The following is a 25737-nucleotide window of genomic DNA, read 5'->3' on the forward strand; positions in this document are numbered from 1 at the left end:
GGGATGCTTACACCACAGCACTGGCCCCTTCTATTTCCTTTTAAAGGGCAGCGACCCGCCTGGTGGCAAAGATGAAAACCCAGGTGTGTGTGTGACTCCCCGCAGAAGCTTTGCCCCTTTTCCTGGATGCTCCCTGGCCAGGGCTCTGTTCCGAGGGTAACTGAATCCCCTGGTTCCCTAGGCGCAGTGCCCTGACCGGCAGCACCGGTGTCACCCAAGACTCGCTGGATCAGCATCTGCTTCAACAAGCAGCCCTGCAAGAGGCTGTGGTCCTTTGACCTCTTAGTGACTACAGCTAGCAACACGCGTCTGCTGCTCAGGACCATGAGAGGCTGGCGGAAGCTGTAGATTCCCGTGAAGCATCCTCAGCCCTTGGAGAGTCACAGCAAGGTGTTCTGAAGCCCAAATTGCAGATCCATGCCCCGGCGAGGCCCTCCACTGTCCCCCGCACAGTCCCTGTGACGGTTTGTCACCTGCGGATCCAGCAGGCCCTTTCCTGCTGCAGGGGACGGAACCTGTTCCAAGAAAGCGTAAGCAAAATTGGGAGGGCTGTTTTCTCTTTGGCCAAGTGAGCTAAAGATCTTCAGCCCTTTTCAGTCTAAATTCTATGATTACACCAAGGGAATTCAAAGAGATAATGGACAGTGAAATTAAAAGATGTTAATATTGGCACACAATTTTTGAAATCCATGCATACATATTTAGGGATGTATATTTTCCATAAACTTTATGAAGACCAGACACCCCCCCCTTTCATGTTACTAGGTAAAGCATCAATAATTAGCAATTTAAAAATCACCTTTTTTCCCCTGGGGAAATAAAAACACTTTTTTTTAAAGCCCAGGAATATTGAAACTGAGAAATTATAATTCACCTTGAATACACAAAATGTAATAACCCTTCAAAACGGGGAGCTAATAGAACAGGATTTAGCCCGCCCGATCTTCAAAACACAACACCTGCGAAGTAACGTGTCTGTCTGCTGGCGTTAAGAGCAGGCGCAGCTGCTTTTTCATCCCCTGCACGTTAACAGCGCTGGGGCTGGAGGCGCCTTCATGGTTAGGATTATGGCGCCACCTTCAGTTCCTGAGAAGGATGGCCAACTTGACCGGACCGTTCATGGTGCTGGATTGTACAACTAAAGGAATCCTGAAGAAAGCCCCACTCCCTCTCTCGGTGACTAAGTACGGAGCATGAGGGGAGGGTGCAGGAACAAACCACCACAGAAACCTGCTCCAGGCTGCCGTGACCTATGAAGGTCTCTTCAGCCAAGGCCAGAGCTCCCAGACCTTGCTACTTAGACTGTGATCCAGGGACAGCAACCTTAGCATCACTGGGGAGCCAGGCAGAAGCGGAAATTCCCAGGCCCCAGCCTGGACCTACTGGATCAGAATCTGCGTCTTGCAAGTAATTTGCACACATACTTGGAGAAATCTGCAGAGTTTCCCCACCGCTGAACCCACGACTCCTGATTTCCTGCACAAGGACGGGGAGGGGGAGGGAGGTGGGAGAAGGGAGACAGACACAATTCACCAATGGATAAAACTGCACAGATCTGGTGAGATGCCACTTACTAAGCTTATATATCAGCAAGTTATTAATCCAAGCCCAAAGTAAAAGTAGAGTCATGTTGGTATTGCAAATAGAAACACATTTTCCAAGCACAATACTTGTCAACTTCTGCCTTAACCCAGAGCTTTCTAAAGACACACAGCTTGGGGCCAGAGCTGTGGTGTAGAAGGTTAAGCCTCCACCTGCAGTGCCAGCATCCCATATGGGCAGTGGCTACTCTACTTCTGATCTTGCTCCTTGCTAATGCGCTAATGTGCTAATGCACTTGGGAAAGCAGCAGACCATGGCCCGAGTACTTGGACCCTCTGCACCCATATTGGAGACCCAGATGAAGCTCCTGGCTTTGACCTGGCCCAGCCCTGGCAATTGGGGTCATCAGGGGAGAAAACCAGCAGATGGAAGTCTCTCTCTCTTCTCTCTATATCTCTGCCTTTTAAATAAATACTCTTTTTTAAAAAGGCGCAAAGCTTTTCTTACTTGATTCTGCTGATTGACGTGCCCTGCCTTTACCCACCCCTCCTTTGAAACTGTGGCCAAGCTTCCCTGGATCTCCTCCAGGGGCTTTCCTCTCTTGCATTTCCCACTGCATGCTCCCTGCTTCCTAGTCTCGCAGCTCTTAATATTGCACAGACTAGCTGTACAGAAATGAAGCACTGGCAGGATAGCACTTCTGAATAGGGTCAGAGATTATCTATTATGACAGTTATGACACATAAAGCAAGGATTAAAAAAGGCAGGCATCGGGGTCAGTGCTGTGGCATAGTGGGTAAAGCCACTGCCTGCAGCACCGGCATTCCTTTGGTCATCAGTTCAAGTCCTGGCTGCTCTATTTCCAATCCAGATCCCTGCCAATGCACCTGGAAAAGAAGCAGAGGACAGCCCGAGTGCTTGGGCCCCTGCACCCACGTGGGAGACCCAGAAGAAGCTCCTGGCTTCGGATCAGCACAGCTCCAGCTGTTGTGGCTATTTGGGGGGTGAACCAGCAGATGGAAGACCTCTCTTTCTGCCTCTGTATCTCTGTAACTCTGCCTTTCAAAAAATAAATAAATAAAAATCTTAAAAAAAAAAAAAAGAGGACAGTAAGGAACTCAGTTCTCTACTTGGCTCTGCAGTGAGCCTCATTACACGGTCAAGAGAAAGAGACTGTTCAACCGGAAGGCTTTGGCTAGTTAGCTGGACCTTGCTGTGCATGCCATTGGCTGCAGAAGTATTCTGTGAGTGGCTAGAGATGGTCCCAAACTGTTTACTTCTTCACACCTGAATTAAAATTCTGACACACCGGACAGATTTAAATACAGCCCAGCAAACCTCACCTTTTGAGCCAGCTGCAGCTTACCTACTTGTAACCCGCAGAACCGCACCCAGAGTCTCCTAACGTGGATGCTGATCCCTTTCCGGCCACGTGACGGACTCACACCTCGCCACGGAGGGACACCACCTAGACACACAAGCTCCCCTCCGATTTCCCCTTTCCTCATCACAGCCCCCCTGCCCTGCTTGCTTTCTGGGTGGCAGTCTCACACCACTACTCCTTGCAAGTTTCTTAGGGCAGGGAGGGAGTGGAGGGGGACTTCACATCTCTTGCAATCCTGTCCTCGTGCCATCCAAGTAAAACTTGCCTGTCACTGCTGCTGCAGGTCCTGTCTCTTCCTCAATCAACCCCCAAACTCCCGAACTTTCCACACGAAGTTACCAAGATCTGCAGGTTCAAGGGGCGGGAATGTAGGCCTTACCTCTCCACAGATGTTAACACCACACTGCAAAAAACATGGGTGGCATGGAATACTCATGGAGCCACCTTTGGGAAATACAATCTGCCAAGGAGATCAACATACGTGCTTATGCTGAAGCGACAACTGGAACATGAAATGTTAAGCAGGCACCATCGATGCTGGCTGGCATCAGCCGACTTCACATGCCTAGGAGTGAAGCTAATGAAAGCTGCACAAGGACACTGCAAAGCCTTCCTAGTAGGTAGAAGTTTAAAGTCCGGGGGCTTAGCACGTTCAGGGGTCAGAGAACTCCACATGTGCCAAACACACACGCCCACGTCCTAGGATCAAGTCGCTTGCATTGCTCGAGGACTCGCGTCTGCGGTGTTTGGTTTCGTCAGCTCCCGTAACAAATGTTTAAAAGCCTTCATCTAAAAATATGGATGTCTATTTTTCCCTCAGAGAGATCATCAGCTTTTATATGTATTGAGCCTAAGTTATCAGCTGCACACACATAAAAAGTTATCTCGTATTACTGTTGGGACCTTTTTTTCAGTATGAAATGTCCCTCTACTTCTAGAAGTGCTTATTGTCTTATGTTCTACTTTTTCTGATATTAAACCACTTACGGGAATCCTATCTACAGTCTAAAAGAATCTCTGAAATACCAATAGGATATTTTAAAAATCATTTACTTATTTTCAGAGACAGAGACACAGACATGGACATGCACTCCCACTGGTTCAAATGCTCAGCTGTAACAGGCTGAAACCAGGAGCCTAGAACTGAAACCGTGTCTCCCACGTGGCTGCTAGAGACCTGACCACGAAGGACACCACCCCTCCTTCCCAGAGTGCACATCAGCAGGAAGCTGGGCTCAAAAGCAAAGTCAGGACGCGAGCCCCGCCCTGTGATAAGGGTGCAGGTGCCCCATCCAGCATCCCACCCACCAGATGTCGTGGCGGCTCCAGTAAGACACCTTTTACATTTTTCTCCATTTATCTCATTTATTATTTTGTCAGTTTTTATGTGTTTGCATGAATTGACTGTAGAAATCTTGCACTTCACTAGTTGATATTGTAATGCTATTTTTATTTATTTATTTTTATTTTTTGACAGGCAGAGTGGACAGTGAGAGAGACAGAGAGAAAGGTCTTCCTTTACCATTGGTTCACACTCCAATGCCCGCTGTGGCCGGTGCACCACGCTGATCCCAAGCCAGGAGCCAGGTGCTTCTCCTGGTCTCCCATGCAGGTGCAGGGCCCAAGCACTTGGCTCATCCTCCACTGCACTCCCGGGCCACAGCAGAGAACTGGACTGGAAGAGGAGCAACCGGGACAGAATCCGGCACCCCGACCGGGACTAGAACCCGGTGTGCCGGCGCCGCAAGGCGGAGGATTAGCCTAGTGAGCCGCGGCGCCGGCCCAATTAAAAGTTTAAAATGGATGACCTTAGCGGGTAGGGAGAGGATTGTTTTCCATTTTTTTTCTTCTGGATTTTTTTTAAAAACAACATTCATAGGACTTGTTTATAGAAAAGATCAGAACACTTCCGTTCTTTACCCAAGAAAAATTACTAATGTAGCTTTAGAAAAATAAATAGCTTTTTATAATTAACAGTGCTAAAGAACATTCACTTGCTTTCAGGTACAGGCTGTGAGTACAGAGTGACACATTTTGTACTGGCTTATTCTTCCAATGAAACTACCACTTCCCAGTGTAGTCTGTGGAGACGTTCACGGGGATGACATGGACCAGGACTCACAGCCCAGCATGCTCTGCAGAGGCTGGATTCCTTCCCCGTAGGCCTTCTCACGTGACCGTCCACCGTGATCCCCCACCAGCTGCTGCCTCAATACCTCAATGGTGCAGCAGTTTAATATCTATTAAATAACAGGAAAAATAGAGGGAACATTCCAAAAATGTTTTTGTCACGGCTACGATCTATTACAGAAGGAATTAGGAGCAGCAAGGTGAATACTTCCATGGAGAGACTTGGGGGAACCTGGGAATCTGAAAATCCCCAGCTTCTGACGACGTAAAATCTTTCCCAGGACTGCTAACATCCTTCAAGGTCTCCTGACTATTTGGTCGCATTTGTGAAGTACACTGAAGACTTAATGGACTTTTCTAAAAGAGAAGTTAATTCGATTAAATATCATACTAGATAAGACTTTTTAAAAAGAAACACTGGATGTTAAATAGCTTTCTGAATGTTAATTTATTTTGCTTTTTCAAGTCAAAATTGTATGAACCATGTATGAACAGCTCTGTATTTAGATACTGGGAGGGGAGGGGGGAATAATCAAAGTTTGTATAGAGTATCTGATTGTTTATAATCTGAACAGAAAATAAGTATACAAGGTTGCTAAAGAGAAGTGGTAAAAACTGAAAGGTAAGTTTTATGGAATCAGTACATTATGTTTACTTTGGTAACCAGTGATTATTATAGTTAATTTTGCTAAAAACAAAACCAGTTATACAGAAACGAGAATATAAAATGCCCCTTTGTGAGCCCCAGTTTGATAAAACTGCTTTCCCATCTAGCTTTTTGATCCTATTCTGTTTCATCTTTCCTGGTGCAAATAATACATGTGATCAAGAACGGTGGGCTGCTGAGCTGAGTGAGTTTCTCTCAAAACTGTTCAGCCTAACAACCCAAATACAGAAAGTTATTCAGGATTCACAGAGATAAACCAGCACCCAGGAAAAAGAATTCATTCATGTGCATAACATTTTGTAACCTATTTTTAAACATAAACCACGGTCAAAGACAGTGACGGTACTGCATATTCAGTGCATTATTTCCCACAGTGCATTCCTACGGCTCATCTGGAGTCAGACACCATACAACCACCAGCTTCTAACAAATGGCTTCTCACACACACACACTTCCGTCCAATTCTTTTAAAAATTCCAAATCTCGTAAGAGCACGAGTTTGACAGGTAAGGATCTTGTGTATTAAAATCCCAAACATTGGGAAGATTAGGTGTGACAAACAGAAACCATCCCTTGTAAGCATGGCTGCACATACATTTTTGTTACATACATCACCTAAAAAACCCTCCAAACAAGTCAATCCTGCAGACTGAGAGGGACACACCTATTACTTAAAGAAAATCCAAATGGCATTCCTAGAGTCAAATGCACCCCAAGGCATATACAAGGAATGAATATAACTGGCAACTAAAGAAATCTGCTAACCGTGTGATAAATGCTATTACGCAATAACGTTACATATTTTTAATAACACATTATGATTTGTTTGGTTCCCATTACCATGGGACAAAGAAAATGAAGTTCAAAGTTAGAAGAGGACGAGTGATGACCCCAGTTTTAAATAGGGTTCTTCACTGAAGGAAAAGATAGAGGCATCAAAGTCAAATTAGCTGACTTCAAATGGTTTACATCCCAGGATGAATCAGGTTACACTGATTTAAGCCCAATTTAATTTAGGCAGGTTTTTAACCACAAGAATAAGGACATTCTTAGTACATATTAATGATTAAACCAACATATACACAATTGGCAATATCCTATATAATATTAAATGGTTTAACAACTTGTTCTCCATTATTCTATATCTAATTTGTTGCTTTGTTTTAAAAAAAAACAAGCTCAATTTTTATTTTACAAGGTATTTTGTATTTTTAAGTGTATTCTGTAATTGTTTCATTGCAGTGCGTCAGTTCTCCAGATTTCTCTAAGAGCCAAACTCAACTGTATCTTCTGTTATCTGTTTGAATTCATAATTGCCTCTGCCATCCATATGCAGGTAGTACTATGGGAAAAATGAGAGAAATCAGTTAGAGTGGATATAATACTTTTCTGAGAACTAAAATATAAATTTCCTGATCAATAAGCATCAGACACATTACAATGCTTCTACAACTCCACACCCAAGGATCTGGGCTACCAGTAGGGTGAACTGCACAAGACTAATGAATAGGGTGGTCTTTATCACTTCTTTTAGCTCACTTTCTAGATCAGCTTGGAATCCATAATTTAAGGTTTTTTGTTTGTTCTTTTGATTTATCAGAGGGGAAAAAGAACTGTATAATGTCTCTCTATAACCCATCCTTTGAAGACATTTAGGACAACAGTTATAAAAGCTTTCTGGTTTTATTTGGTGACTTTTTACTTTATAGAAAGATTTTTGGCTTTTTTCCTGTATTACTATTTTTTAGCTCTTCTGGCCCCTAACATCCCAGTCTCCGTGCTCCCCTCCTGCACAAGATCACTGGCCTGATGCTTGCTTTGTGGCTTATTTGTGTGTGCCTCCAAAAGAAGACGAAAGGGGAAACCCAATCCTCTCACTGTCCATGGCTATAATGTTCCCAAATACCTAAGGAAACTCAAAGGCTCGGGTGCACCTGAAACTGCTTCAACAGCTAGTTTTTTAATTTTACATTCAATTCATGAAAAATGGGCAAATTATTTGGCACAAAACAACAAAAAGCTATCTTTAAAATCTATAAAACTACAAAGCATTTCATTATATTTAACTAAGGACTTCCAGGTGAGAGATCCGTCCAGTGAGGCCAGAGTAGTCGAGTGTGAAGTCACGTTACCACCTGTGGACCATCATCTACACCATGTGGCTCCAGGGAACTCAGTCAGTTAACCTGCACCCTTCCTGACACCTAGCCCAGTACTGGCAAAAGTGGGACTTAACCACAGACCTTTTTTTTTTTTTTTTTGACAGGCAGAGTTAGACAGTGAGAGAGAGAGAGAGACAGAGAGAAAGGTCTTCCTTTTCCGTTGGTTCACCCCCAAAATGGCTGCCACGGCCAGCGTGCTGCGCTGATCCAAAGCCAGGAGCCAGGTGCCAAGTGCTTCCTCCTGGTCTGCCATGCGAGTACAGGGCCCAAGCACTTGGGCCATCCTCCACTGCCTTCCCGGGCCACAGCAGAGAGCTGGACTGGAAGAGAAGCAACCGAGACAGAATCTGGCGCCTCGACCGGGACTAGAACCTGGGGTGCTGCGCCACACGCGGAGGATTAGCCAAGTGAGCCATGGTGCCAGCCAACCAGACATCTTTTATGGGACACAATATCCTTTATCATTGTTCCAGCTTTCCTCAAATCCTTCCTTTCACCTAAAATGTCTGTATCATTTAGGAAGGAAAATAAAAAGAAAGATGGAAGGTGGAAAGAAATTTAAGTGAATTAAACTGGGTTTATTTTCAGGTTTTCAGCATTTCACAGTAAGAGTGGAAAAGACCAGCCACATGAGAATGGCAGTGCTGAAGCCCAGAATAAGACTGCTGCCCCAATGTAAAACTCATCATCATGTCTTGTCAATCAAGGTGATGACACAATGAATCCCACTGTACTACAGTGCAACAATAACACAGCTCACATCATCAATTTCCCCCTATAATGCTGACATATACCCCTCAATTTTTTGCCATCTAATTCTTAAGACTCTATCCCCTTCTGTCCACAATGGATGATAACAAAAAGTTTACTTAGCTATATTTGTGGTAAGGTTATACAAATTTGTCAGTTACTATAAAACAGCCACTTTAAAAGCTGGAGATCCATTATCTGGTTCTCTAACATCTCTCATTTATTACTAGGGATGGTTTATATACATTGTGGCTTTGAAAACTGACAACAATATTTAAGAAAGCCTTACTTTATAAAATTGAAATAAAAGTACCTTTTCCCCTAAGGGATATGTTTTTAAGGATATATACATCATGAAATCTAAAATCACATTCACCTAAATTCATGTATTTAAATAAAATAAATTGTCACTGTATGATACAATGAAGAAATACAAACCTCATGGTGTTTCCAAAGAGATTTTCTGTGTGACACAGTGAAGAGAGTGATGCCAACCTAGTAAGAAGAAAATGACTTAGGTCTATATGAATAACAGAGAGTGACAAATTAAACCAGTCCATATACTTTAAGCTGTGACAGTAACTATTTTCAGGGGTCAAAACCAGGAAAAAATAAATCAGTATAGTAGTGTCTATAGTCAACCTGCTTTTCACATACTGGAAATTCTTGTTTGGGAATTATGTCTTGGAATTCAGATTTTGGAAGTGAATTATTTAACATTCCCAGAGGGTTCCAAGGCAAGTTTCTGTATTTAAACATGAATGTTTCTGCAGCAACACATATAGGCACTGATATTAAGACAATAAACAAAGAGTTTACATATTAGTTAGCTCAGGCCAGGTTTTGTTACCAAATGGACTTGCTACAAAATTATGAAAAATCATTTGGTTTTAAGAGCTTTCTGGATTTCAGATTTCGAGTAAGGATTTATACTTGTAGATTTTCAGAAAAACATTAACAGATATGACTGTGGTTGCTGTGGCTCAGGAGTTCCTCAACTACAGGGAAAGCGAAATGGTTTGCAACTAGACACCATTAAGCTTACTGAAATAAGCCCAGCCCCCAAAGACAAACATCATATGCTTTCTCTGATACATGTAGTTAATACAGAATACAAAAAAAAGGTGTAAAATGAAATGGACATCTTATGATTTGATTTAATTATCGTTTATAGCCCTTGTCTATACTAATGTGGAAAAGTGGTCTTTCTATTTCTTATTGAACATTATGGTTAGTGTTGCATTAAGCCTGTGATTATAAAGCAAATTCAAAGTATATTATTGCAAAAATTAAAGGAAAAAATGAAGGAAGAGGATTGAGGGAGGGAGGGAAGTATGGTTAGCATATTAGAACTGTATCTATGCAATCTGTATGTTAATAAAAATAATAATAAAAAAGAAGGATCAAGCCCGAATGTCAATGGGGCGAGACTGAGAAATCCTGCTCTAGATCACTGCTTCTCAAAATGACACTCAAGGCTGACAGATACGTGATTCCGCAGAAATCTGAAAACAGAACTAGCATTTAGAAATCATGGATTTAGAAATCATTTCTAAATGATATCCATGATTTCTAAACCTAAATTTTCATTTTGATTACAATTTTTAAAAAACTCAACATAAGTAATTTTGAATCATTTCTACCATGATTTCTAAGTCAAATTTGTGTCTATACTTCTGTTGGCCCAAAGTGATATTTAAAATTTTTAATGTGTCATAAATTTGGCTGTCTCGTAAAATTGATCTTATACTGGTTGTTAATTGCATAATGAACTAAGTATATATTCAGTATTAATAAGCCAAACATTTCAGCTATACAACACTTATTTGATTATGAACAGCTTATTTCAAGTACTACTTCTCTGTTTATGATTCTACAATAATTGGATCAGATATCTACTTAATGGAGTCAATTCTAGAATTAAATGGAAGCACAAAATCAAAATTCAGAATATAAGATCTAGGCCTCACATTCTATCATTCCATAATTAAATCCCAAACTAGTGGTTTAGTATCAGCAAAATGGCATAATAGGTTTGTTTAATGCTACAAGTTCAAAATTGTGCTTAAATTTTGTCTGCATTTAATTTTTAAAATTATACTGGTTTTGAAGCTTGAGTTCTTTCATTTTAGGTTTATGTACCATTAATTTAAATTATCACTGTGACCCCCTTATGACTCTTCTTCCTTCAAATGGAACCTATGTTTTATAGAAATCATTTACTCTTTTTAGAGGAGATGAATAGCTCATAGCTAAAACATCAGCACAAACGGCACGGCAAAAATCACCAGCAAGGAGCCTCTGAAGCATTAGTCAAATACAGACTATATGAGTTTAGGTATAAAAGAATACCAGAAGCATCTCTAATACACATTTGAAAAACAATATGGAAAATGAATTAAAAATTATAAATTGTCAAAACTAATTCAATGATAAAAAACAAACCATTCAAGAAATAAAATCAGTAGTTAAATCTTCCTACAAAGATGAATGTATCAACTGTATTCTTCCTTCATGGCACCGCGCCTCTGAAACGTATCAATGTGCATTTGAATCAGCAGGGAGAGTTGTTAAACTGCAGACTCTTAGCTGGCAGGGCTTAAGATGCTGCCTATCTGCCAAACTCCCAGTGATGATGGTGCTGCAGATCCAGGGCCGCTCTCTGAATACCAGGAATTCATATTATATGCAGGGGTACTTAAAGAGTTTGTGGAAAATGGAATTTTGGTGCAACAAAAAACAACTATGATATCTATATGCATTTTTTTCATAATATCGATTTTCTATGAATTTTTTGAAGTATCCTCGTATGTGCAACGAACCTTTTGTTTTATTGTAAATCCCGAAGAACAGGCATAAAATGCTAAAATATACCTGCGCCTCATTTACCTACATAGAAACTATATTTATTACTCTTGTTAAAATCTAATAATACAGATGATGATAATCATTCATCAAAGAAAAAAAGCAACTGACTCTACTATTTATTTAAAGAATGGAAGCAATGTAGAAATCCTCAGACTTAGTTACTAAAAGAAATTTTGCTAAATATTGGTTAGGTCAGATAATAAAATGAATAAATTAAAAATTATCAAATCATTATTGCTGGATTTTCCTGATAAACAAATGATGTTTAGATAAAGCTAACGGAACACATTAAGAAAATATCAGTTTAAAATTTTGAGTATAAGTAATGAGATAAAAAGGAAATAAGTTTAATTATGTGTTTCACATCTTAGAAATGGCTAAAGAGAATGATATACAGAATGTATTTCCAATTTTTTCTTTCCTCTATTTGTCCAAAAATCTGAATAAGGAAGCTATCACCTTCTGATGGTAATTTCATTATTTAACAACTTGAAATTCTCTCTTTGGATAGATACGTGGTTGGACGGGGCGTAAACGTGAAGGGGGCACAGACCCTCCCCCTCGCCCCGCCACAAACCCACCGCACTTACCTTCCGACAGTGGCTGTAAATGTATCCTTCCACGTCCACGCTAACTGCACTAGTGCATTCATCCAAAATGGCAAACTGGGGCTTGTGATAAAATAATCTTGCCATCTAAAGTACAAAGAGAAATATTCTGTGTAAACACATGCAAGCCTAAAATTGGTAAGCTAAAATAAACTTTACTTTTAAAGTAAATATGCATTTGCAATCTTCTAAGTCAAAAGTATAAAAATTATTCAAATTCAAAAAAATCTACTCCTAAAAATATAAACAAAATAAATAAAATCCCAATTGTTTTTAATCAGGCAAAATACAGCAAAAAACTTAAGACTGATGTGGCTGATGAAGCCGGGTTTTATAACAGTATCAACGAATATCTGCTAAGCAAAAAAGATCAGCATGTACATATTTTAACCAAACATTAGCATTCAGACTATAGATGGCTCAGGTCCAAGAAAAGGCCTCTATTATGAAACATTCTGCTGCTTGTGCAATGGTAGCAATTAATATTCCTGCCAATAATGTTCCCGTGCACTTATTTTATATTGCTATTGTAAGTACATTTTTTGTTGTCAGTGCTCACTACTTAAAACCTATGCAAATTTTATAAGTGAAAACATCGGGATTGTTACAGCTTGCACTTCTTTCATTAATTGGAATGCTGAATTTTCCCATGCTTACTCTCCACAAGTATTTTATTTTCTGGGAAGTGTTGATTCTGACCTCGTACTAACACAAATTCCAGCAACGATATCCACGTTACAGTGGACATTTCTCTATCCTTACTCGATTTATCTTCTCTGCGAAAGTGACAGTGAAATGATGCTGTTTCCTCCCACTTGCTTGGCTGCTGTTTCTCTATGCACTTGACCACTACATGTAGGGGTCCCTCAGAGATCATTCCTGGGTCTTCTCTTTTCCCTATATCGCATCTCTCAGTGATCTCATCTAACTTTATCATTTCAAATACTACTTACATCGTGCAAACTAAATATATTACTCATACTTTTTTTTTTTTTTTTTTTTTTGACAGGCAGAATGGACAGTGAGAGAGACAGAGAGAAAGGTCTTCCTTTGCCGTTGGTTCACACTCCAATGGCCGCCACGGCCAGCGCGCTGCAGCCGGCACACCGCGCTGATCCGATGGCAGGAGCCAGGTACTTATCCTGGTTTCCCATGGGGTGCAGGGCCCAAGCACTTGGGCCATCCTCCACTGCCTTCCCTGGCCACAGCAGAGAGCTGGCCTGGAAGAGGGGCAACCGGGACAGAATCCGGCACCCCGACCAGGACTAGAACCCGGTGTGCCGGCGCCACAAAGCGGAGGATTAGCCTAGTGAGCCGCAGCGCCGGCCACTCATACTTTTCTAATCTCCAGAAGACACATAAAAATCCCTATTTGAGTTTTCTGTGTGGATATCTCCCTGGACTCTCAGACTTTAAAAGTCTAAAATTCAATGCATTTGCTAGATTCTCTCTCAAAAATTCATTCTCCCCTAATCTTGAGCATTCAGAAAACAGCATTATCACAGTCATCCCAGCTAGAACACAGGAGTCTGCCTCAGGCCTTCCCACCCTCTTCCCTCTCACCCTGTGTCGCCCTCATTTTTAGTCCATTCAACTTTGTTCCATGGAGTCCTGTACCCATCTCCACCATCACGTTCTGAGTTCACAGTGCACTCATCTCCGGCCTGATGACTCTGACTACAGCCTCCTCCTCCCTCTTCTGCTCCCTCCCATCCATTCTCCATGTAACCAGCGAGAATCTCAGAATGGCAAGTCAAGAGAACTTCATTCTTTGACTTAAAATCCTTCCACAATTTCCTATTTCCTTTAGAATAGATTCAAACTCTCCCACGGCCTGCAAGGCCCTGCACCATCTTACCGCTACTCACACTCTCTACACGCAACATTCCAGCCAGGACTGCCTCCTCTCAACTGCCAAGAGCAAGGTGTTACAGGCCTGAAAGGCTCAGCACCATCTCATTCTTTGCCTATGTCTCAAATGCTTTACTATGTTCCTTTTAATTTTTGAATTTCTGCTTAATGTCACTTTCTCCAGCAACTCTACTCTGATCCCCACCCTCAGTCAAGGTAAGTCCCTTCTGTAACATTTCTCTGGCACTTCATAGATTGTGAACTGTATGTCTATTTAAAAAAAAAAATTATTTGAGAGAGAGAGAGACATGGACGAACAGAACTTCCATCTACTGGTTCACTCCCTAAAAGACTGTGATGTAGTCACTGCAGCTGAGAGTCAGGAATTCTACCCAGATCCCCCACGTGGGTGGCAGCCATCATATACTGCCTCCCAGGGTTTACCTCAACAGGAAACTGGGACCTGAACCCACATACTCTGCTATGGGATATGGACACCAGCCCTGAATGCCTGTCTCTGTCTACCCACATATACTGTTAGAGTAACAAAATCTGCGAGTCTGTTTTAATCACTACTATATATCCAACATTCATATATGGGTAGCATTCAAGTGTCTGAGAAGCAAATGACTAAATCAAAACGTTTTCCTGGGATCTCCATCTATCTGTATGAAGTGAGGAAGGGGCAGCAGCACGTACAGACAATCCTGAAGTTCAACTATGCAGAAAATGAAAGGTACAGACCACAGAGGATTTTTGGTTACTGCAGTTTGTTTTTTAGGTCAGAGAGACCTGAACAATGTCTTTCTGAAAGAGAAGGTCTAGAAGAGATCCAATGCAGGGGACTGGGAGGGTACATAACTGAAGGTAAGGGGTGTGATAAACTCGGAGGAGAAAGGGCCTGTGAAACACAGATGGAGACGTCTGGCATTTCTCATGAAGAATGACGACATGAGGCCTACACAATGCTAACTAGCAGGAACAGCTATCAGAAGGTTTTCAAAAAATGCCTGTCCTCTGTGCTCCCAAGGCGCTCTTACACCTTCCTCACCATGTGCATCTCACCACATGCTCTCTCGCCGCGACAATGGTAACTACTTGATCCCACAACAGGAAGGCTGTGAAGTGATCACGTACATGAACACTGGAGGCATGTGGCTGGCTGAGCTTGACAAGCCACCCACACACGTTTACTAGCTGACTGCTTGGCAGACTTTCTCATTGCACCAAAGTTCAATTAACTCTGCAAATTGAGACATTCACAGTTCTTATCTCACAGGGCTGCCGTGAGGATTAAATGAGATAACCTGTGTAAAATACTTAGCATATAGTCAATACAGTATATAAAAATATAGTCAATAAAAATGCCATGTAACTAAAATAAAAGCCTCTTTTTTCTTTAAGAAGTGCAAAGTGAGTCGCTCTTAGTAATGGAGTAGAAAATCCAAGATTGATAGTGTTTATTGATTACCAAGAAAAATGAAAAGAATAGAAACAAGTACAATGATTGTCAAGCCACACTGTGAACCCCTCGAAGACTGGAAATCATGAAAGTGGTGGCACCAATCCATGTATCATTGTCTGATATTTTTTTTTCAGCTATGTACCCATGCTTGGGAAGAGAAATGTCAGGATAAGCACTTGCTCTTGAGCTGGGTTTAGGTAACATGACAAAGTCAAAAGTGGGAAAGGGGAAAGGATCATTTTTTCATTCCTTTCAGGACTATCTCCTGGGGTAGGCATTTAGCCCAGAGGTTAAGATGCTACTTAACACTTGTATCCCATATCAGAGTACCTGGTTTAATCAAGCTGTGGCTCCTGATTCTAGCTTTCCACGAATGCACACCCTGGAAGGCAGCAGTGATGGCTCAAATGATTGGGTTACTGCCGACCACATAGGAGACTTGGATTGAGTTTCTGGCTCTAAGCTTCAATCTGCAAAGCCCTGGCTGTTATGGGCATTTGGGGAGTGAACCACTGAAAGAAAGGAAGGGAAGGTGGAAAGGATGAAGGGAAGGAGGGAAAGAGGAAGGCAGGGAAGAAGGAAGGATCTTCTGAGTTTCAACTACGTGCTAGGCCCTGGTCTGAACTGTACACGAAAGGAGGCAGAAGACTGAGCTGTTTTAAGAAAAGGGAGGGATTCATATCCGAGAGATCTCAGGGAGTTTGAAGAAGGGAGGTAGCTACCAATCTAAAGTAAAATAACAACAAAAGTACATTTTTAAAAAAACACTAAACTGTAACAACAGTTGTTTCTCTGGTAAGAGGTCTGGTTTCCTTTATATTTTTTTAAATTTTCCAACCTTTCTAACATATACACTTTTTCATAATTCAAAATAAGAAAGTCTATTACTAAACAGGAAGAGGAAGAATAATGAAAGAGAAAAGATAACTTTTGGTTCAAGAAATAAGATATCCCAACTTAAGATATTAGCCGGACCAATCCTGGCTGATGACAGTTGAGTGCAAGGGAAGTTAGAGAAATCTGAGACTTTAAAGGACAATGAAGAGGGGAACTGGAGAGGTTCCACCTGCACACCGAAGGCTACAAAATGTTCTGGTGAAGAGTAAGGGCGCTGGTGTCAGAATCACAAGCTCTTGGATCTCAGTTCCAACTGTCAGCGCTGTACGGTACAGGGCAGTTACTGAAGCTCCCCAGTTTGTCCTGGCTCTGTACCATGTTTCCCAGGGTTTCTGGAAGGATTAAGTGAGATCTGCCATTCAAATCCCATCTTTTCCCAGGACCAGGGCTGTGGCATAGAAAGTTAAGCCTCCAACTGCAGTGCCAGCATCCCATATGGGCACCAATTTGTGTCCTGGCTGCTCCATTTGTGATCCAGCTTCCTGCTAATGAGCCTGGGAAAGCACTAGAGGATGGCCCAAGTGCTTGGGCCCCGGCACCCACATCAGAGACCCATAGGAAGCTCCTGGCTCCTGGCTTCAGCCTGACCCAGCCCTGGCTGTTGTGGCCATTTGCAGGGCGAACCAGCAGATATAAGATCTCTCTCTCCTCCTCCATTTCCCCCCATCCCCCAATCCTGGCTGTTGTGGCCATTTGGGGAGTGAACCAGTGGATGGAAGAGATCAATCTTGATCTCTCCCTCTGTATCTTTGCCTTTCAAATAAATAAATAAATACATAAATCTTTAAAAAACAAAATAAACCAAAACCAATCTCTCCCTCATCATTATCCCAGTGCATTTTCTCTGTAGCTATAGTTGAAGGCTACAAAGCATTACAGTGTGTTGAGAATATTTGCAGTTCCTAACATGATTATAAGGGTAGGCACCCAGCACAATGCCTTGCACAAAGCAGATTTTTAGCTCATACTGTGAAAAGTTTAAATTTTTTCACTGTTCAAAATAATGGATTAATAATCTTATTCCTTACACTTAGACTGTATTCACTGGACCTCTCTTCATTCAACAGTATTATTACATTTCCTCTGATGTCCCAAATTCAAATTCTGACCCTTCTTACCCAAACATCCTTTGATTAACGCCAATTTTCCTGTAGTTTTAAAGCTATTCAAAAGCTACCCTTCTTAACAGGGACACAAAGTATTACTCAGGGTTAGGCATGTGGAGCTGAGGTTAAGAGGAAGCCACATATCTAGTATCAGAGGGCCTGTGTTCAAGTGCTGGTCTGCTCTCCATTCCAGCTTCCTGCTAATGCGCATGCTGGGAGGCAGCAAGTGATAGCTCAGGTTTCTGGACTGAGTTCCTGACTCCTGCCTTATGTCGGGCCCAGTATTAGCTGTTGTAGGCACCTGGGAAATGAAATTAGTGGATGGGATTTCTCTCTGCCTCTCCACCTTCCAAAAAAAAAAAAAAAAAAAAAAAAAAGCATCACTCTTGATATGTAGTGTTTTGTACATTTTTTGAAGTTTCATCATTGTAAAAATTACAACAGTTCCTTTCAAACACTTTTTTGTATTAGGAAAATATATTATTAAAACTCTGAGTAACTTTTAAGTAGAAGATATTGAGACTTGAAACAAAGATAATTTAACAACAGAGGGAAAAGGCAAGAGCAGAATAAAGAATAAAATAATAAAGTTGGAGTTGAACATCTAACACCTTCAGCTATTTTTGACCACAGTCTGAGTGACCAAACAGATGTCTATAGCATGAAAGATACTAAAAGTATCTTGAACCAACCAGGATTACCATATAACCCAACACCCATGTGCCTCTCAGAGTTCCTCTTAAGTTTTAGAAAAATGGATTAATGGTATATAATTGTATTTACAATTTTTTCTTTCAGGTACTGGCAGTATATTATGAATTTCTAAAAATTAGAAATTTACATATTGCTAAGTACTTTTTTTCATTTAAACTAATCAATACTGTTACAATAGATAAGTAAGTAAAAAGATTCTTAAGAAAGTTTGCATCTTAATTAATCAAAATGCTGGACTAAGTGACTTTATGCAACCAGTTGCATGTATGTGCGATGTCTTCGATACTTACCGCCATTCTTTGTTTTTCTCCACCACTGAGTACATCCATCCAATCCTGAACACTGTCCCAGCCTCCTTCACGTTCAAGGATATGACCCAATTGGACATTGTCTAAATATTCCTTCAGTACCTTGCAACGAAATGATTAAAGCTGCAATTAAGCTTACTAAAAGTCAACATTCTCTATCTTGATTTATTTTTTAAAGTGGAATCTTTATCATTCCACTACAAATACCACTTTAGGAGGTATACATTTTAGAAAACAAAGTAGCAACATGTAGTCTGAACTTCTCAAAATAGATCTGGTAGCTTAAAGAGAACATTACTGTGCATAAGCAGGCAATGCAAAAAGAAAGTTGTGTAAAGAGAGTTAAGAGACTCAATGAGTAGTATTTAAGTGAAGTGGTTATCATTTAACCTCAACTTGGAAGACTGTAATTAAAAGCTTCCAAAGGCTCTACAAGTTAGGATAAACTACTTGACGTTTAAAACACTTAACTGATGAAGATAAAGAATATGAAATGGAATACTTTCAGGTAGGTCCAGGATATAAACAGTGCCTTACTAGGTCAGATATCCCCTTCTTTTTCTGATCTTCTCTTCCATCTGGATAGATCACTTGGTCTCGAAGTGTTCCAAGGGTCATATAAGGTCTCTAATGGTAAAAGAGCAAAAGTTATTAGAAGATCTTAAAAATTAATAAAAAGGTCTTTAAATCAAAGATTTAAGATTTCAAAATAAATAGGGTCATACCTGAGGAACATAAAATAACTTTCCTCTTTCAGGTTTAGTTAGGCGTCCTCCAAAGAGAGGCCATAGCTGTGGGGGAGGAGGAGAAACAATTGTGAAATTCACAATGTAGGAGAGTATTTCAAAATAAGACTGTGAAATTCTGAGGTCAATTTGCACTTACTTCACCAAGAACCCGGAAAAGAGAACTCTTCCCACAGCCATTTGGACCACAAATGAGAACATTGGCTCCAGATCGAACCTGAAAAAAAATTAGTCTTATGAATTAACTGAATGAATACATACTTAATGAATACTTCAATGGAGTCAAACAGCTCTTTGCTAATGATAAATTTTCTATTTTGTTTGTAAATGTAATATTAGGTATGATGAGGGACAGACCACTTCTGTTTACTTTTAATTTTTACTGAGCACATTCTTTTTATTTAAAAAGTCATTTTGGTTGACATTAACTTCATTTCAACTGGAAATACAAAAAAAAGCTAAAGCTTGAAAGAAATCTGAAATCTGATAATTCTTGAAAACAATAAATATAAATACATTTTTTTTAACAATGGAAGGGCTGGCACCGTGGCATAGCAGGTAAAGTGGCCACCTGCAGTACCACCATCCCTTATAGGCACCAGTTTGAGTCCCAGCTACTTCTAATCCAGCTCTCTGCTATTGCCTGGGAAAGCAGTGGAAGATGGCCCCAGTCCTTGGGCCCCTGCACCCACATGGGAGACCTGCAAGAAGCTCCTGGCTCCTGGCTTCCGATCGGCCTAGTTCCAGCTGTTGCAGCTGTTTGGAGAATGCACCAGCAGGTGTAAAACCTCTCTCCCTGCCTCTGCCTCTCTGTAACTGACTTTCAAATAAGTAAATAAAAAATATTTTTAAAAAATGGAAATGGAATTGTACTGTATAGACTATTCTACAACTTGCTTTTGCTCAGATGTTCTTCCCAGTCAGTACATTGGGATTTGTTTTATTTTTTAACTGCCTGAGGTACATTCTATAGTAGGAATGTGCTGTAATTTGTTTACATATTTCCCTTTGGTTAAATAGGTCATCTGCCTTCTACTTTGCCCTTTAGATACTACTGCAATGACCCTCTGATTTAGCCAGTAAACTTATGAATGAGCAAAAAATAAAAAGTTCCTGTAGATTAGATTTTTAGAAAGTAAGTGTTGGATTCAAGTATATGTGTATTATAATTATTTACATGTGCTATTAAATTGCTCCATAATGACATAAAGATAATATTAATGGGAAAAATGTAGTTTTAGTTCTAAGTTAACGAGTCATTTCAGTGTCTAATCAACTCTTTAAAAATCAGAAAATATGGTTTATAATTTTAGTGTACAACATTAACACCAATGTAGCACAGCAGGAAATAAGACCTGAGAGATTGGAGTTACCCAAGTTGCTCACCTGTCTTTGACAAGTTTTTTTAAACTGGTGAGCCTTAGATTCTTATTATTTATTTCCAATGTCGTACTGAATGTTCTATGTCAGACTCTGAGGTGACATAAAGAAATAAAAAAGAAGAAAAATCCTTGCCTTATCACTATTAATTTAAATTCTAATGGGAGAAAACATATAATAATGACCATGCTTAATAAGTAAATTAAATAGTATTTAAGTAAATTAAATAGTATATTAAAAATGAAGTGCTTATGGAGGAAAACCAGGTCAGGGTAAGAAAACCTGGGAGTGGGGGAGTCGCATTTTAAGGTGGTCAGAACAGACCTCACTGAAATGACAACTGGGCAAAACTTTGCAAGTTTATTAGAATTTGATCTGGAGGAGAACTATTCCAGCCCCACCTTCACCCACAACAGCTGGTGCAAAGGCACTGAAGCAGAAATGTGCCTGTCTTATTCAAAACACAGAAAAGAGGCTGACTTGGGGGGACGACAATGAAGAGTAGACAATGGGCTTAGGCAGGTAAGAAGTAGGGGCAGGCAAATGCTACAGGACATTATAACCCGTTGAAGGACTCTGGCTTTTACTGTGATGAAATGCAGGCCCATCAGCATTATTCCCAATAACCAAAAGGTGGCAATAATCCAAGCAGATGAATGGACAGACAAAATGTGAAATGTGGTATATACATACAAGGGGATGTCAGTCAACCTTAAAAAAATGAATCAAATTCAGACACATGCCACAACATGGATGAATCTTAAAAACATGATGCCAAGTAAATAAAATAAGCCTCAAACTGCTCATTGTGGTTTACAACTGCACCAGTATTTCTCCTAACAAGATCCCTTTGTATTATTTATTACAGTATGCCAGGAAACTCAAAAGTCAAGACTGTGATGAACTGTAGAAGTAATTATTAGATTTACTGAAATCCTTGAGTAGTGTCTTATGCTCAAGTGATTTAGGGTCAGCATTAACTTTTCTTTATTCCATTATTCTTTCTAATGTCGTACAAAAAGTTACAATTACCATATCAACCAGAGTAAGTCAGTGAAAATTTTTTCGTATTAAAGATCTATATGCCAGTGCCGCGGCTCACTAGGCTAATCCTCCGCCTTGCGGCGCCGGCACACCGGGTTCTAGTCCCGGTTGGGGCGCAGGATTCTGGCCCGGTTGCCCCTCTTCCAGGCCAGCTCTCTGCTGTGGCCAGGGAGTGCAGTGGAGGATGGCCCAAGTGCTTGGGCCCTGCACCCCATGGGAGACCAGGAGAAGTACCCGGCTCCTGCCATTGGATCAGCGCGGTGCGCCGGCCGCAGCACGCTGGCCGCAGTGGCCATTGGAGGGTGAATCAACGGCAAAGGAAGACCTTTCTCTCTGTCTCTCTCTCACTGTCCACTCTGCCTGTCCAAAAAAAAAAAAAAAAATCTATAAACACTTATTTTGGGGGAGTTGAATTAAGACTAAAAGTCAAAGGTAACTTTAACTGAAAATTAAGTTCTAGGCATTGTATTGGAGCTCAGGAATTGCTTTACTGGACCAAGGAATGCTCTGAACCCCTATATTTTACCAATAAATGTTTCCCCAAAAGAACATTCATTGATAAATCCTACTGCCTATGAAATTACCATAGTATGATTTGAAAATTCTATAAATAAATATGACTTAAGTAAAAGAGAGCTCATATAAAAGTATGCTGGTCATGAGTTACTGGCTTCTTTAAACATGCCTTACTGAAAAGGTAAACATTTGAGTAAGTTACAAAGTATATGGCTATTTTAATCCCTACCTGATAACCTACACATGGTTATCTCTTAGGGTTTCTTCAGTCCACCCTATCTCTCAGAAGAATATTTAGATAGATAAATATGCCCGTGCTGAGGAGTTTATAAAGGAAAAAGGTATAAAATCTCTTATCCCAAAGAACTTTACATTATTTGGTTATAATGTAATCCAAAAAAAAATCAATCGTAAAGCACAAAACATTTATTTGTGATGGGCAGATTTATTACGCCTCTTTCCAAGAGAGAGGAATCTTTATTATCAAGTGAGCTAGATGGGTAGAAAATAATTGGATGCCACAAAGAAGTAAATAAAGAAAGGTTATGCTATGAAAAATGACATAAAGACAGGATAAATGAGGAAAAAGTCAAAACTAACTTAGAATACTCTGAGTCAGAAAGGATAGAAAAGGGAGTCCTAACAGTGGACAGAAAGGACAAAAGTCAAAGAAAACTCCTAGGGGTGCAGAAAAAGTCAAAGTAACAGGATAAACACCAGGAGGTGAGGAACACAGTTAATGAAGTAAAGAACTTGAACAAGTAGGGAATAACACGTGACTCACCTAAATTCCCAAATGAAACCAAAATAAAAGTAAAAAGGTGAGAGCCTTTTCAAGAAAATGAAAGTGGTGTTAGAGGGACTTGCCAGAAATATATTAAATCCAAACATAAGGGCTTTAAAATAAAGGACTTTAGATTAAAAGTAAGTAACAGGGCCAGCGCCGTGGCTCACTAGGCTAATCCTCTGCCTTGTGGCACCGGCACACTGGGTTCTAGTCCCGGTTGCCCCTCTTCCAGGCCAGCTCTCTGCTGTGGCCAGGGAGTGCAGAGGAGGATGGCCCAGATCCTTGGGCCCTGCACCCCATGGGAGACCAGGAGAAGTACCTGGCTCCTGCCATCAGATCAGCGTGGTGCACCGGCCACAGCACGCCAGCCACAGCGGCCATTGGAGGGTGAACCAACGGCAAAGGAAGACCTTTCTCTCTGTCTCTCTCTCTCACTGTCCACTCTGCCTGTCAAAAAATAAAATAAATAAATAAATAAATAAATAAATAAAAATAAAAAGTAAGTAACAGCTTTAGTATATTAACGATCTGTCTACAGCCAAGTATCTGGACATACAGTCCCCAAAACCCTTCTCTCTATGTTTAAGGATTTGTGTTGTTGGTTTACTGTATTTCCACACAAAAACAGAAAGGAAAAGGCCAACAATGACTCTTCAGTGGAGAAGTCTCATATCCCTTTTTACCCTACTTGAGGCAGCACCTGCTTCCCAGGGCATGCACTAGCAGGAAGCTGAAATTGGGAACGGAGGTGGGAGTCAAGCACTCTGACAGAGGAAACAGACACTCAAGCGGCACCTTCACTAGACCAAATGCCTGCCCCTGACTTGTCTTTTTAAATTTGCCTGAATCATTATTCACTTGGTTATGAGGTTTTACTTGTTTTGGGCAAGTGGCTATTTTTTTTTAAATGTTTATTTATTTGAAAGGCAGAGAGATGGAAACAGACACATACATCTCCCACCCATTATTAGTTCACTCCACAAATGCCTGCAACAGCTGAGACTTGGCCAAGTTGAAGACAGGAGCCCAGAACTCAATTCATATCTCACACATGGTGACAGGAACTACTTGAGACATCACTGTTGCCTCCAAGGGTAAGCATTTACAGGAAGTGGGAATCAGAAGCACTCCAATATGGGATACAGGATCCTAAGCAGCGTCTTCACCACTGAGCCGAGTGCCTGCACTCTCAGAGGCTATTTGTGGTGCTATTATGCTGCTCTTCACAGCTTGTATCAGTAATAAGAAAGTCTATTATTTTGTTTTAATAGGTATAAATTCTCCTGCAGAGTAAACACAATATCAAAACATATTTTTTTTAATTTAAGATTATACTTTCATGTTTAAATATTCATTATCCACTGGAGATTCCAATTAACTGTATCTTCTGTGGCTTTCTTGACATGGACTTTATTTGCACAAGTTTTGTGATACCAGCATTTGAAACTTTAAAGTTCTGTCAATTAAGAAAAATAGATTTCTAAATGTTCCAAAAACTGATTTTTTAAAGCAATTCTGTGGATTCAGAGATTAAGGAAAATATTAAAATTCATTTAAATATTCAGACAAGAGATTTTCAGTTTACATTCTGAAGATGATTTAAGGTTTTATGTATCACTTAAAACTTACTTCAAAATTAAGGTCTCTGATCAAGATGTCTCCATTTGGCGTTGCCAAAGGAACATGATCAAACCTACACAGGAAATTAATAAAAAAGAATAATTTATAAATATATAAGGAATTCACACAATTCAATAACCCAAATACAAAAAAACAACTGAAAAAATGGGCAAAGGGCCCACTGAGACACACTTCTTAAAAAAAAGAAATTCAGAAGGCCATTAGGCATAGAAAATATGCTCAGTGTCTCTATTCATCAGGAAAATACAAATCAAAACCACAGTGAACTACCATCTCATACCTAAGGTAGCTTTTATAAAAAAGACAAGATAACTGTTGGTGAGATGTGGAAAAAAGGAAACCCTTGTACACTGCTGATGGGAATGAAAATTAGTACAGTCATTATGGAAAACAGTATGGAGGTTCCTCAAAAAATTAAAAATAGAACTTCTATATGACCTAGCATGCCAACTTCTGAATATACATTCAAAGATAAAATCAGTACCTCAGAGACATCCACAATTCCCATTTTCACTATTATTTACAGCAGCTTAGAAATGTCTTTCAACCAACAGAAGAATAAAGAAAACATAGTGTGTGTATGCATGTCTGTATGTTACACACACACACACACACACAAAATGGAATATTAGTCAATGTTGAAAAAGAAGAAAACCTTGCTATTTTCAACAACATGGATGGAGTTGAGGATATTATGTTAAGCAAAATGAGCAAGATACAGAAAGAAATACTGTATGATCTTACCTGTATGTGAAAACTAAAATAGTGAAATTTATGGAAACAGAGAATAGAATGGTGGTTGCCAGGGATTAAAGGGAGGGAGAAGTGGGAAGAACGCTGCTCAAATGTATGAAAGTTTCCATTATGTTTTGCAAGATGAGTAAGTTCTAGAATCTAAGTTCAGTCTGGGGACAATAGTTAATAATACATTGAATACCTGAAACTTGCTAAGACAGACCTTAAATTCTCACCACCTCTGCACACTTACCCACACACCCACCTGTACACTCACTCACACACACAAATGGTAACTGGTTACTAAGTGAAGACAGACATTAATTAGCTGGAATGCAGGGAGCATTTCACAATGATTGAAACATCAAGTAATATACCTTAAATACATATAAATTTATATCTCAAAGCTGTTAAAAGAAAAAAAAGGGTAATTTTA

The 25737-nt window shown here is 40.3% G+C and overlaps 1 protein-coding gene across 2 annotated transcripts in view; it reads right to left on the minus strand.

Moving 5' to 3' along the window:
- Nucleotides 1-5485: 5485 nt before the first annotated feature.
- Nucleotides 5486-25737, minus strand: part of ABCD3 (ATP binding cassette subfamily D member 3) — an 80337-nt gene continuing 60085 nt past the window's right edge. For both annotated transcript variants that reach the window (XM_002715849.5, XM_017346066.3), the window contains 8 exons: nt 24555-24618; nt 19338-19415; nt 19178-19243; nt 18990-19079; nt 18435-18554; nt 12094-12198; nt 9074-9130; nt 5486-7065 (listed from right to left, as the gene is read on the minus strand). In XM_002715849.5, the coding sequence (XP_002715895.1) occupies nt 6988-7065; nt 9074-9130; nt 12094-12198; nt 18435-18554; nt 18990-19079; nt 19178-19243; nt 19338-19415; nt 24555-24618 (658 nt within the window). In that variant the 3' untranslated portion in view covers nt 5486-6987. The remainder of the gene's footprint in view (nt 7066-9073; nt 9131-12093; nt 12199-18434; nt 18555-18989; nt 19080-19177; nt 19244-19337; nt 19416-24554; nt 24619-25737) is intronic.

The sequence above is a fragment of the Oryctolagus cuniculus genome, chromosome 7 (genome assembly GCF_964237555.1).
Source record: "Oryctolagus cuniculus chromosome 7, mOryCun1.1, whole genome shotgun sequence".
Lineage (NCBI taxonomy): Eukaryota > Metazoa > Chordata > Mammalia > Lagomorpha > Leporidae > Oryctolagus > Oryctolagus cuniculus.